The following is a 15,060-nucleotide window of genomic DNA, read 5'->3' as shown; positions in this document are numbered from 1 at the left end:
GTCAATCTCAAAAATATATTTTACGTAATTATATTTATAACGTAGAATTTTTTTTTATTTATTAAAATTTTTTTTCTAACATAATTATAAATTAATTTTTTTTAGAATAATTTTTCGGACCTCAATCTTCTAGACTTTGGAGTTCAGAAAATTCACAAATTGTCAATCTCAAAAATATATTTTATGTAATTTTATTTATAATGTAAAATTTTTTTATTTATTAAGAGTTTCTTTTTTAACATAATTATAAATTAAATTCTTTTAGAATAATTTTTCCGATCTCAATCTTTTAGAGTTTCTTTCGAGTTCACAGAATTCACTAATTGTAAGATTTACTTCACTCGTTTCCTCACATATACATACAACATCTATATCAATCTGTCAGAATAACTACGTAAGTAATTTTTTAGCTCAGGAAGCACATATTCACACTTTTGTACGCGCTCGAAATATGATCTGTGGCCACTCCTATGAACCAATGGCGCAAGCAGGCCCCCCCGAAATCCCCGGGTGCATTATCCACATTGAAATAGGAAGCGAGACCTACCCCGGGACCCAGACCCATCGTTGTTTACTTAATAAATACATATTTAGTATATACGACGTATATAAACTGACTGAGCCGGCTGCGTCTATTTTTGCCTCCAGTCTTGTTGTCATAGGACCGACGATGGGACTTTGTTCCTCTTCACGATGCCGCTATAGGGTACCTAGATTCCCGACAATAGATGACTACAATCTTGAATCGCTTCAAATATTTTTAACAGTTGGTATCGCTAATCTAATACAATCGCTCGCAGTTTCCTCGGAAATGCTCGTAGGAAAAGACGCGGCAGCATTTTCGTTGTTATAAGCTTTTATAGTCCGCTTAATAAGAACTTTATGCATCAAGGCGTGTAATTCCGGTTATATTCGTTTGCGTGCAGTTAACCTCCCATCTAGCGTTTTGCAGAATTTATTTTTATATATTCCGCGGTCTCCCTAAAACCGCACGCACAGAATGTGCGAGTCGAAGGTATGAAGCACCGCTGCGGAAAATGCGGTGAAAATTTCGCGTTACGCCGAGCACCGGATTTTCCCGGGAATTTATGCAGGTTAGTCGTCTCCCGACTTCGACTTCGGAGTTTTATGTTATTTATTCAAGTACTCGGTAAAATAGGTTTGTATTAAATTTTTCAGCGAAATATTGACGAGTTCGAGAAAAAGCATCTTAAAATGTTCAATACTTTTCAGGAAATTTAAGCGGTTCTTAATAATACTTGTATATATATATATATATATATATATATATACACACAAGTATTATTGATAAATAACAAATTGATAAATAACAAAAATAATTGGAAATAAAACATAACCAATTTATATGATAATAAAAATATGCGGTATATATTATATATAAATAAGAAGAATCTGATAGTATCAAATTATTAATTATTTTTGGAAGGAATCTTAGAATAGAATTAGAAATTTATTAAAAATTTACGCACAAAAAAAAATTAAAAAGTATGTATAATTTAATTTATATATATATATATATATAAATTAAATTATACATGCTTTTTAATTTTTTGTTGTGCGTAAATTTTTAATAAATTATTCTAAGATTCCTTCCAAAAATAATTAATAATTTGATACTATCAGATTCTTCTTATTTATATATAATATATACCGCATATTTTTATTATCATATAAATTGGTTATGTTTTATTTCCAATTATTTTTGTTATTTATCAGATGCATCTGATTCCATTTATCGTTTATTTACAATCGAAAGTTAGATAAACATTCTTCCATACGTCTTACATCAACTTTAAAGAACAGAGGTTGTCATGATTTAATTGAAGGTTTATTCTCCCTACAATACTACCATGTCATTGTATAATGATAAGTTCCGAAACGAGTGTACGTGATATAATAATTCGAAAGTACGCGTTTTCGTCTTGGAGTTCTCCACGGGACAGGTATAGTGCAGTACAGTATATCGCTCTATATCGTATAATTGTCGAGGAGCTGAGAAGCGCGAGTGAAAGGAATATTTAAGGACACATCGTGTTTCGAGGAACATTTTGTCCCCCATTTCCGGCTCGCTTGTACAAACTCGAGCCGGTGGTTCAGGTTGCGTCAGGCAACACGTGTGTACACGCGTATTTATCGCTCGTGTGTACCGCCTCTCACGCGTATATATACTTAGCTAACCAAAGAATATAGGGAATTTCCATACTTGCACCGTCCACTTCGTTTCTTTTCGCGAAACGCGGATTCAAGTCGAGAAATGCTTATCCTAAAGTGCACATTAAGAGATTGTTCTTCAAAGATGCATAATTTGTCGGTGCCATCTATTAAAGAGTGTATTATTAACCTATCTTTATAGTAGTTTGTATAATTTATGACTCAGATTGAATTTGAAGAACATGCATTTAATGTGCAGCAAAAAATATCAGATTTTACGCAAAGCGATGAAAGATGTGTGATTTCGAAAAGGGAAAAGCCTCTACTTGATAGATATTTATTCGTAAAGTGAATTTATTTTGATATCTTGATGTCGTTATAGGACGTGAGTTATAAACACGACAGAGGATTACAGACGAAAATATGTAAGCACCTTGAATGAAATGGAAATATAATTCTATTAATGATTGAAATGAATGGAAATTTTCGTAAGACTTTTGTACAAGTTAATGCACGAACAAAGAACTCAAAAATTCTTCATGCATTTCATATATTTAAAGGCGCATCCAAAGTAAACAATTAATAAATTATCATATTAAAAATAATTAAAATGTGTAATTTAATCAATTTTATAAAATTTCTATTTATTCAACTTTTTAAAATTTCTTCGTAAAAAAATGGAAAAAGACTTTAATTGTCGAAACAAATTCCTTTTTTTAAATCTTGATAGTAAAAGTATGACATGCGAATTGATTGAAAATCTGCATCCAGGAAAGCTTGGGGAAGATCTTACATTTTTCCTCGTACAAGCCGTTTCCAATTAATCGACAGTGTAACTTTGGCACATAAACTGGTCCCGAATAATCATAGCCATTCTCACAACACGTTCGCCAGAAGTATCCGAAAAAAACGCACTTCGGCCGTCGCTTCCTTCTTCTATGATCCGTAAAGGCATTTCACAAAAAAAGAACCCTAAAGAGATCTCTCAGGCTCTCGCAACCCACCGACTTCGGCGACAGTGTGTGACGAGTCGGCGATGTGTGATGCGCGGGCATAAAGAGGAACAGAGAGAGAGAGAGAGAGAGATAAAGAGAGAGAGAGAAGAAGGAAGGAGAGAAAAAAAAGGATATAGTCGGAGAGGAGGAAAGAGAAGGAGAAACGAACATATGGTAAGGCGAGTCAGGCCACGATGTGCCGCGTATGATGTAGTGGTTTGCTTGGCGGCAGTGGGGTCAGGGACGCAGCGAAGGGTGGGTGTCTAAGCGGGACGAGGGGAGGAAGTCTTTGGACGCGCCGCGTAGAGGGGGTGCGGGAGTACGAGGAGGGGGATGGGGGACGCGGAGGAGAAGAAGGTAGGGTACACACATTGAGCGAGCGGAGGACTGCGGCAGCGGGGGGGTCGAGGGGGGAGGGGAGAAACTGAAAGCAGGCCTGTTGGTTGGTTTCAACTATATTTGTTTATATTTACACAATAAGCAACAGCCGGTCGGGCTGCTTGGTATGCCTGTGCCGCTTTTAGTGTTTAGTCCTCGCTCTACTCGGTCGGCGCGCTAACGTTGCCTTTCGTCTTCTTCTTTGCACGAATCCGACGCGCTCTCTCTCTCTCTCTCTCTTTCTCTCCTCCTTCGTATCTTCCCCCTTTTTTTTTTTCGTTATCTTTTCACCGTCGCCGTCGTTGCGCTCCATTTGTCGGGGGTGCGTTTTCTCACCCCTCTTCTCCTTTTCCGTCGCGAGTGACTCTAGGTTTCGCGAAGGAGGAGGTTCAAAGTGCCGCTTCCTGGATGCAGTGCGCGAACCGTGTGTGAGATCGGTGTTTTTGTGTGACAATCAGGGAGGCGACTTCCGCCGCCGTTTTCCGAGTGGTACCGGATGTTTACGGTGGACGTAAGCGCGAGTGTCGGGACCGGAAATGCCGTTCGGCGCCTGAAGTTTCGGAGTTAGTGTCCCCGGAGTAGTGCTTTCGATGCCGGAAACGGCACATCTTTCCTTTCGTCGGAAAGTGTATTGTTAACGTCCATGGACTGCAACGCGACCGCCAGCGGATCGAGGCAGATGTAAGGAATTTTGATTGAATCTTCGCGGCACATGCGTACATTAATTAAGAATTAATTAAGCGATCGTCTCGGATGACTTTAGGCGTATCATATTAGTCATGAATCTGTCGTCGCGAATAATCAATGTTGTGAATAGGTATTAATTATGCGACGCTTGATTATGTATTTTTTTTTCTCCTAGGAGATGCCTTAAACGTATCTTTTCTAGCTACATAATTCGAGATAAGCGACCGATGTTTAATTAACGGGTTGCATATCGCGTGTAATTATTCCTTTCTGAGGAAAAAATTGATTTTTTCCGATTTAGCCCGGTGTGAGATCCACGAAGGAATATTGCATGACTAGTTTTTTTTGTTTGGATAATTAATATGTTAATAATGATTTTTTGACTCCCCCCTATTTTGCATATATGCGAAAGTAATAGAATAATTCATAAGACATTTTCATTTATTTCTCATGCTTTAATGAAAATGTAATTTCTACTTGAGCTTCTAATTAATTACGCATTTTTAAAATATTACACAATTTATATCTGAAATTCTCATCAATATGTGCATATGCTTTATGTATTTTTTGCATTTCTTGATATTACGATGGGTTTTACGAATTATTTACACGTAGCTAAACCATCGTATGATGCGTACTCCGAAATATTTACGATAACCTTGTAGGCATTGTGTATTATACACTGCTTATGATGGAAAGCAGAGTCTTAGCATGAATTTAGCGGAATCTTAGCACGATGTGTTACGTATTTCCGGGAAAGTATATATTATTAGCTTTCCGCAACCGTGAAACATTGTTTCTCTTGCGTCGAGTGGGTGGAATCACGTGCGTCAGACTTCGATCTAAAACCGTGGCTCTCGTGAGGGCAATGTCGGATAAGAGCGCATGTTTCAAGATCTCATCACGATTACCGCTCTCTGAGATCATGATCGAATATTCCCAAAATATATATTTCACACCAAACACAAAGTTATTTGTGTACACGCGCGGCTTTAATAAATATTTCTGATACACTCCAATAAATATTTCTGATATACTCTTTCTTTCTATTTTTCTAGTCTTTACATGATATCGGAAATTTTGTGGCTGTAAAAAATTACATATATAATTATACTACAGTTAATAAATTATTTTTGAAAGATTGATTGAAATAAAAGAGCTCGAAGAAAAATATTATATGACTATATAATGCAGATTTTATTTTTTCAAAAAATTTTTCCATTAAAATTTAAATAAATATCAAAATAATGTGCGATAAGGAAATTTGATAAATATAACGTGCAATTTTTATTTGATAAAAAACACGAATTATATACTATAATACAGATATTTACCATTAATGTGTATATAACATTGAAATAAAAATATTTTAATATTATATCAAATAGCAGAAAAATACCTAACAACGTTCTTCTAAAAGTGCGTGCCGTTTATAATCAAGTTCTGTGCACGAGAGAATACTGACGTAACGATGATCGTGATTTCAGGACGATGGCATAATGGATCATGACACAGACGGAGACGGCGCGATCAACTTGTCAACGTCACAGCGACCCTCCGCCGCCACTACCCCTAATGGTGATACTCCCACTTACGGCCAAGATCAACAAGACAACGATCAGGTAAGGAATTAATCTCGGGGAACAACCTTGAGTTATTACCGCATGCAATATTTATTTTTTACCGCCTTTCTGACGCGTCTCGGACGTGAAGCCGATGATGATGGACGAATCCTCTTAGTCCAAAGTTAACATGACGTCACGCGATGAAATCACATGTGCTAATCATTAGAAGTTGTATCATGAATCTGTTTTTGTTTGTTTAGATTAATTTTATATAAAGTTGAATATGTGAGATAAAATTACATTGCGATGAAATATGATTAATAATTAAATATAATAATGACACAAATATGGAAAGATAAAGATATGAAAACAAATATTTCGCAATGTGATTTATATCTAGTCGAATTTAATCTATACATCGAGGATCAATATAACAAGTATTGTTGGAACGTTGTTCTAGAAAAAGTGTTATATTTTGAAAATATATAGCGAAAAAATATTTCTGAAGAAATATTTGCTCGCCATGGGATTTATACGAATAGCAGTCGCAGTTTAGTACATGATTAGATTGAATTTGTACTAATTCAAACGGTGAAACACTCGCTTTTATCAAATGGTGACGAAATATGATAACATTGATCCACATAATGTCGCTAAATATAGTCGCAGCTGTTTATACGCGATAAGGTTTAAGACGTTAATCCGCGCCAACAATGTAGCATCGTAACCATTTTTTTTCGTTAGCCGCATTTGCCGCCAACGTGTAACATATGATGCGCGCTATCAAACGAATACCAAGAGAAATGTTCGTTATTATAATTTTTTTTACAACCTGACTCCGATATATTGATAACTAATGTTGATCTTGTGGAAGAACTATCAAATATGATATTATTTATTTGTTTCATATTGATTTATATTATTATATTATTTGATTTATATTGATTTATATTATTATTGATTTGTTGTATTGCAATATTTCGACATACATTAATGTAACAAATGTAAATTGAATCAACGAGAATTATTGGTGGACATCAAGGTGTATAATTAATGTTGATGTAAGATGTAGTTGTATTGCAAATATTATTTTGAAAGAGATTTTTAATTCGATATTATTTTTCATAACTTTTTTAATAAAACAAACATATTCTCAGATATATATTTATTTATATTATATTATTTCAAAAAAATTTGCAAGATAAATAATTACAAATAAATTTTAAACATATTCCACACACACATTACATACATAAAAAAAAGAAACATCTTTTGATTCTCTTATTCAAAAATAATTATACAAAACAAATGCATAATTTAAAGGATTATTATATGATAAAAAAATATTCCTAATATAACGAGAATCAGGATCTCACGGAAAACATTTGCAACAAGTTGAAGGAAGACAGCTGCGAATCTTGGAGCTATAACTATAATCCGATCATCTCGAATGATCATCAAGGAAGAGCGGGGCCAATAAAACGAAACAGTAGCTCTTGCTTCCTTTCGCGCCCATTTCGTGCTTTTTCACGCGCTCGGTTCAAATCGAAAACGGAATTGAACGGTCTTCCGCATCCTGTATCGCGACCTGAGGACGAAGGAGTAAACCGATAACGCCCTTTCGGAGCTTTAGTCCCGGGATCACGGAGTTTCTCAGCGATAAGCCGGTACCGGGCGCGACACTTCGACATTTGACACCCGGCTGCCATAAAATCGGGCCCCCTGATTTCAAATTCAATTCAAAATCCCGCACTCGTGAGTGAACGCAATATACGTACCTCTCCGGCAAGTGGCGGTGGTGGAAACAAATGTTTTATGGCTCTTAAAGCGGCCTTTTTCAACGGTCTCGTTTCCGTAAAAGGTATAATATAGTTCACGATGTATGTGCGTCTAGTATATTAGTGTGGTAGTCTATACATATATGTATTTCAGTTCAATATACTGAAAATTGCTTTTTTTTTTCATCCGTAGATTTTAAACAGAGCCAAATTTCTCAGTTCACAAGAGTGCAACAAGTCTGTCGGTTCTAGATAAGATATTAAAAGAGTTATATAACCCGCATATTATCTTTTTATCTCCACGAATATAATTTTTTCCATCTGTTCTAATTCTTGTTCCTACATATACGAATCTTTTGTTATATACATATATCTTGAAGAGCAAAAGGCAATTCTTATATGCATCCGACATTGGACGAGATAATTAATAATAAATGGATAAGCAGGTTTAATACCAAGGGACACGCGTAACACGAAACCGTTCATCGAGTTTTATTTTCGGTTTTCCTATTCCTGATGACCCAAGAAGTATAATCGTGTTTTTCCATCCGAAGGATCGACTATCGAGCTAATATTAAAATGCATGTACCGTATTAATCTTGCCGAGTTTAGCTGAGATATATCAAAATGAATACAGGTCGTGATATTTTATTACACGTCCAGGTCACACCGAAAGAATATTATCGTTGTTGAGAGATTCTGAATTTATAATATCATATTGAGAATAATATAAATTATTAATTATTTCTTATGAAATTTATGACAATCGATTTTTTTTTATTCTTTATCTTTGACTGTTTCAATTTTAGAGAATGATTCGATTTTGATGCAAGTTGCTAGATAAATTTAACTTTCTGTTATATGATTAATATTACGTATTTATAATATAAATAATAATAATATATTTTTTCTCAATTACATATGTATATTTATTCTCTAATAATTTACTTAAAATTATTTTTTTAATCCATTGTTCTCTCTCTCTCTCTCTCTCTCTGGCTCTCTCTCTCCTTCTCTCTTTTAATATAAGAGTAGATTAGAGAATATTTATCAACATTTGAACTTGGACGCTTATTTTAATTGCAATTTTAAATGAAAATTTCATTACTAGTTTATTGCTCACCAAAGATTTTACAAATAACTTCAAAAAATGAAGTGTCTTTCCATTATCTTATACACGAGTAACGACCCTGTAACTTGAAGCACGTAAAATTGTCAATTATATCTAACCAAATGTCAATACATCTTCTTGTAACAAAGTCACGAACATATCAGAACCATGGCAAGGCACGTAGACACCTCGACACTTTGTACTTCACCCTTGCCTGCCGATCCTTAACCGCAGTAGAACGACACTGTCCCTCGCGATGTCTTAGGCCACCGTCGGCGTCACTTCAAACCCTCGCAGCAGCCTCTTGACTCTCAAGAACCCCTTAAATTATAAACAGTGTCAGGCAACACCGCGGCACTTCGATCGCGGCTGGCTTAAACCACGCAAACTTGACTACTCGTACCGGAACAACTTTGTCGGAATACGATAATATACTGTGCGGATATTCTATGTGTGTGTGTGTGTCCATTTTCGTAGATGAAAATTTATTTTGCGAAACTAGTATTTTAGATAGATCAGACTTCAGCGATAATCATATGTGATATCTATATCGTTTGATGTTTGACGGATTTCCCACCTTTATTTTCTATTTTCTTTTCTATTCGATACACTTTTGAATTTATAATTTTTTAATCGTAATTTTTAATCATATTTTTTTAATGATTTAGTGATTTTTATTTTCATAAATATTTTAAAATGTTAGGCAAAATTTATAGACTATATAGATGTTCATATTGTTCCATAATAATGTAATAAACACATAAAAATTCTTAACAATCGATGCTTATGTTTGTAAATCTAAATTTTGAACTGATTGATTTTGTAACAAATGCATTGGAAAAAATTTTACAAAATATTGTTAATTATAAAGAAAAGAGAAAATTATATCTGCCAGAAACAAAAGTTTTATTATGAATAAAAATTCTAGTTACTGATGTAATGAGTCTAACTCGACATGATATAAAATTTTAACCTTTGCTTAAACTTTACGACTAATAAGTTAACTACAGAATCGCTTTAAAGTTCTGTATGGAGATTGCAAATAATTGACTCAACGGGACAATTGTCGACATTAACCTAATCTACACTATTCGGAAAGCCAGCGAGATTCTACGAAGTTACGAAGTCTATCAAGATTGCTTCAAATGTGACACAATGGAAGTGAGGAAATCGCGGTCGAATCGTAGGACGGTCAGCAAAAGTCAATGGTTACCCAAAACTCGATCCCAAAACGATCAAGAGAACTTCATAAAGTCGTAAGATCCTGGAGTTCGTTGATATTCGATTCAATTGACACCTTCTCCCCTCTTCCTCTACATTTAAAATAAAAATAAGATGACTGAAAAAAAATCATTGAAAGACATTCGCATTGCAAAATTTTTTTATTGAACATTTCCAAAAATATTTTAGTATAAATACAAACATAAAAATAATATAAATAGATGCAAATATATAATCTGAGTGTTATTATAATCAATTAATGATATTTTACTTGGTAGCATATTTTCCAAATGATAAACATTAAATTATGGCAGTTGTTAGTCTCATTGTTTCTCATGTAAACGTGAACTTTATATTTATTTGTCAACAGCCTAGCCTGTATATAACATATTTTTAGAAGCATTCTATATTATTTTATACTTATAAATTATGAAAATTGTTTTATTTTAAAATAATTCTTTATTTAAAAATATAATATCCCAATAAAATACAATATCCATATATGATGCTATTATTGTAAATAAAAAAAATTACGTTATATTTTTTGAGAGAATACATACGTGCACACACAATAGAAATAATATAGAATGCTTCCAAAAAATATAATGTTATGTACATGCCAGCTTGCCGATAAACGAATCTTTATTTATACAAGCAATGGCTGAGCAGATGTACGGTCGCACGTGTAATTCTAATGCGCGTGCGGCTTCTTTACAATCTATGTTCATGCATGCGCGCGTGTTCAGAATTTCCAGTTTCGTAATTTCATTTTTCCACTGTTTATTATTTTTACGCATTATTATTTACCCACTAGTGAACGACATTATTTACACGTAGGATGACGTATGCTGTTTATCCGGCACAATATTGCATAACATGCACATTAAATGAATTATAAAAATTGGCTCGCTTTAAAAAATAATTTTTTATTTAAAGATAAAAAATTTCGCATTTCGCGCTGTATCATCGTAAATAAAAAAAAATTGCGTTACATCTTTTGAGAATAAGTTAACGTGATATTTATAATCGATGTGTAACATTTATCTTTCCCTCGCACGTCACAAAACTTTACCCTTCACCTTTCTCGCAAAAATTCTACCAATTACTTCGAGAATGCTTATTACTGTGTGATTTCTGTTCGCTCGTGCATTCAGTAATTTATCGTCGCATGAACGGTATTTCAAGATTAAACAAACTTTCGCCGTGAATGACGTCGATATTTCATTAGACTCCGTTTATCTCCGGTTAATATCCAAACGCTCGGAGAATCCAAAGGGAGTATCGGCGAGTTCCTTTAAATGCAAAAGGGGTTGCGAGGACGAGCGCTAAGGACGAATGAACGAACAACAGGGAAGGGCGAGAACGAGGATTAAAAAAAGGACAGAATAGCATGAGAGAAGAAGAAGAAACGCGCGGGCATCGATGAAAGACAAGCGAGTTCTCACCTCCCACTCCAGTTTTATGGATCGCAAATTGCGGATAGGCTGTCCTTCCCAATCAGGCAGCTTGGCACCCCCCTCGCCAATTCTTCTTTCCCGGCTTTTCCCTCATGCCATTTCCCTGCCTCCTTCCTTGCTTCTGCCCGTGAGCGACTCGCATCCTCTCTTCTCCCGGCGAAGCCGTAACTTTTACGTAACACGCTTCGCTATGAATATCGATGCCGGTGGAGAGCTCGCTTTTCTGTAATTGAAAGAATTTTTGTCGTGCTGAGCCAGCTGGCCGGGGCATAAAAGGTCTCGGATCGGAGCACTCCGTAGCTCATTGCGCGCTGAAGAACTCCGCGGTACGACGTGAGCGACGAGGATTTTAATAAATTACCGAAACGGGTGGATTTGGGTGGCCTTTATTCTTCTTTCGGGGCCTTGCATCGCCGGGAATGGAAATTCCTTCCCGAGAGTAGCGATCTGGTTTGCTTCTGGTTTGATTAGGCTCGTTTGCGCCGGGTGCTGCTGGAAGCTCTCGAAGTAGGAATTGTTTCGCCCCCTGGGTTACTTTGCTAAAGTATGTACGTCAACGTGAATTAGTTTGAAAAAAACAATTAATAATGTTTATTAGTAAGAAAGATTATTGACGATATATTTTCATTATATACTTTTTAATATATGTTTTAATAATTCAAAATGTAATTTTATTTTGGTATGATTTTATTCTAGTCTTTTAATATGCAGTTTTTATGGATATTTTATCTCTTTACATCGAATTTTTTATAGTAATGAAAAGATAAATTTAAAAAATACTCGTGATATAAATAATGTGGAATATACAGGGTCTTAATAAAGCTATGATATTTGTATGCTATGTTGCGATTGTCAAATGATTTATGTCACATAAAAAATGATATTTATAACACATATTAGACAGAGATAAAAGTTATGACAGTTATAGTAATTTTGTAAATTTAACTATGTTTTTTCCTCGATTATTCTCTAAGGAACTTTTGTTACGAAATGTTATTCGTAGAAGTCATGATTATATTTATTGCGCTCGTTATTTCTTAAAGTGGAAAGTTGCTATTGAGATAGTGAAAATTATTATTGTTTGCTCCATATGTCTAATGAGCATGACTAATGACCCGATATTGATCGGTAAGAGGAAACTTGCACGATATAATACTTTTGTGATCGCTTCGCTGGATGAGTTGTTTTATTCTACTAAATTTGTTTCGGTCACAAAATATTTCGATACCAATATATCACGTAAATGCTTTATAGCACACCAAAATTATCAGAATTATAGATTATTATACTTTCAAAAATCGCGAGTAAAGAAAAACTTAAGTTTATGTACGAACACAATAAAAAGACAGCATAATTTAAAAAATAGAAATCCGAATGGAAACAGAAAAGAATAGGGCGGTATTTTTAATATAGATAATTAATTAATAATATAGATCTTTGATTGATAATAAAAATATAAATATAAATATTATTATATAGATTATAATATTTATGTTGCATAATATTGTATCAATTTCGCTTCTGCATTAAACAAAGTTAAGCAATAAAATTATTATACTCCAATATTGCACTTTAATATTGCAATAATGCAATGAAACATAATAAATTGAAAATAAACTTACAATTAGATATATACTTAATTATGGGATCTTTCTTTCTCCTCTCTCTCTCTCTCTCTCTCTCTTTCTTTCTACATTACTTGGTGATTTTAATTTCTTTTAATTTCCCGAAGTGATGGTTGATAATCAAACTCAAGAAGACAACGTTCGACACAAGATAGTAGTGGTGAGGTCGAACGGAATTCGATGGCAAGACAGAAGTCAGAAACTCGAAAGCGATGCGGTATAGCGCGACGTCTCGTATACTTCTCCAAGAGAGTCTCGGTTTTATCTGCATTATTAACCGGTCGAAACCTCACGGCTGTGTACTTAAATCCAATCTAGAAATCCCACCCTTCCAGTCTCCCACTTCGCTAACCTCGAAGAGAGCGAAGGTCGACGGAGACTGGCAAGGGCGATTACCCTCCATTATTCACACGCTCGGTTCGTACCGTTGAGTGATACCTGAGAGAAACTTGTCGAACATCCTTCTAATGTTCAGCGATACACATGAAATACAGTACATTATCGATATTATATATGTTCGATTATTTTGCTCTATTAGTATAATTCACCCTTTATTCGAAAGGTAAATCTCTCACATCTTTACTGTTTCCTATTAAATACCGATTAATGTTTTTATTTTAGCAGTTTTATCTATTACCATTATTTAATTTTAAAAAATATATTTTTTCATGAGCTAACATTTTTTTTGTTATCATCTTTGAGAGATATTTCAGTAGTCAAATATTCACAATTAGTCAAAATTCTCATTCGCTGTTATTAGTATTTGTTTACTGCTTATTGGTATTATTCACATCCTTAATTAAAAACTGGTTAAATGAATTTTATTGAGTCCAGTTGCTTCGTAATAGTTATCAATTTAATGATCGTACCATGCCTTACAATTATGTGAATGTATAAGTCGAGGCTATGGAATAAAGACATCCTTGTTTTAGTTTGTATAGGCATTTAATTATTTAGTTGAATTAAACATTGTTTTGGAATATATTTGGAACGAATTATAATCGACGCATTTATCAAACGTTATATTATTAGTGACTCATTCTCAAACTGTTTGATACTGAAACATAGCAAATACGAATATTGTTATTTGAGTGTATCGACAATGATGACGATGTCGACATGATTCCCACAGTTCGGACAATCAGCTTAATGTCAGTTGACAAAACTGAGGTCCCCATATGCCACCTGAAATAACTTGCGACAGCATCGCAGCCAAACATGTTCCGTCGCATTGCAACAACATCATTGGAATCACGGCAAATCTCGATGACGGTTTTTTGCCAAGACGTTAAACACTTCACGACGATGCGCACCTGAAACAACCGGTTCCTTGTCTCTTGTAATCCATTAACCGTTGCTTCGTGATAGTTATCAACTTGATGATCGTGCCGTGCCACATAATTATGAAGAAAGTGAAACATTTAATTGGACGTATAAGACTATCGAATAAAAACATTGTTTTAGCTTTTAAAGACCTTTAATTATTTAGCTAAATTGAATTATTTTTTTCAAAAGTTTGCAATATTATAGAAAAAGCAATAAAATAATATAAAAGGGAATATATACTTAGAGAATACAATATTTAAACAAGAATAGATTCATTAATAAAGAGATTAATATAGATCAATGATAAAAATAATGAAATAATTTAATGATTGTAATAAGCGAAAAAACACTTTACTTTTTATTTGCACTTTTTCTGGCGAAATTATACCATCTATTTCGAGCTAATTGTAAATCAGATGTAAGGCAAGCACGAGGTTAAATATTGATTTTATTGATAAAAGTATTAGATTTCATAAATTAAACCGTGTAAAAGCAATTGATTATACAAAAAAAAAAAAGAAAAAATTAGATGAATATAGAATTCATACTGTGACACTACTTTTAATGTATATGTGATATCTTCACATCTGTTCATTTTTATCTCGGTCACCGCATGCGTTCTGTCGCTTCGCCTTATCACGCTTGTCATTGGTCGCCAGTGGCGTGGGAATCGAGGAATATCCGACGCTTTTCAAGTTTCACTTTGAAGATTCTACTTGCGACACTTTCATTCATATGTAATTTC

The 15,060-nt window shown here is 34.2% G+C and overlaps 1 protein-coding gene across 25 annotated transcripts in view; it reads left to right on the top strand.

Moving 5' to 3' along the window:
• Foxp (forkhead box transcription factor P) overlaps nt 1-15,060 on the top strand; it is a 285,273-nt gene that overhangs the window by 178,237 nt on the left and 91,976 nt on the right. For 24 of the 25 annotated variants that reach the window (XR_014438721.1, XM_083098183.1, XM_083098175.1 and 21 more), the window contains one exon: nt 5,720-5,854. Coding sequence is in view for 24 of the 25 variants with exons in the window: in XM_083098183.1 (XP_082954309.1) it covers nt 5,720-5,854 (135 nt within the window). In the remaining variant the exon portion in view is untranslated. Of the gene's footprint in view, nt 1-3,710; nt 4,227-5,719; nt 5,855-15,060 lie in introns of those variants that run through there. The other variant, XM_083098192.1, reaches the window with a different exon arrangement.

The sequence above is a fragment of the Camponotus vicinus genome, unplaced genomic scaffold, assembly GCF_025532165.1.
Source record: "Camponotus vicinus isolate PSW18456_S1 unplaced genomic scaffold, iyCamVici1.0 SCAF_4, whole genome shotgun sequence".
In the NCBI taxonomy this organism is placed as follows: domain Eukaryota; kingdom Metazoa; phylum Arthropoda; class Insecta; order Hymenoptera; family Formicidae; genus Camponotus; species Camponotus vicinus.
This window is presented reverse-complemented; position numbering and strand designations above follow the sequence as displayed.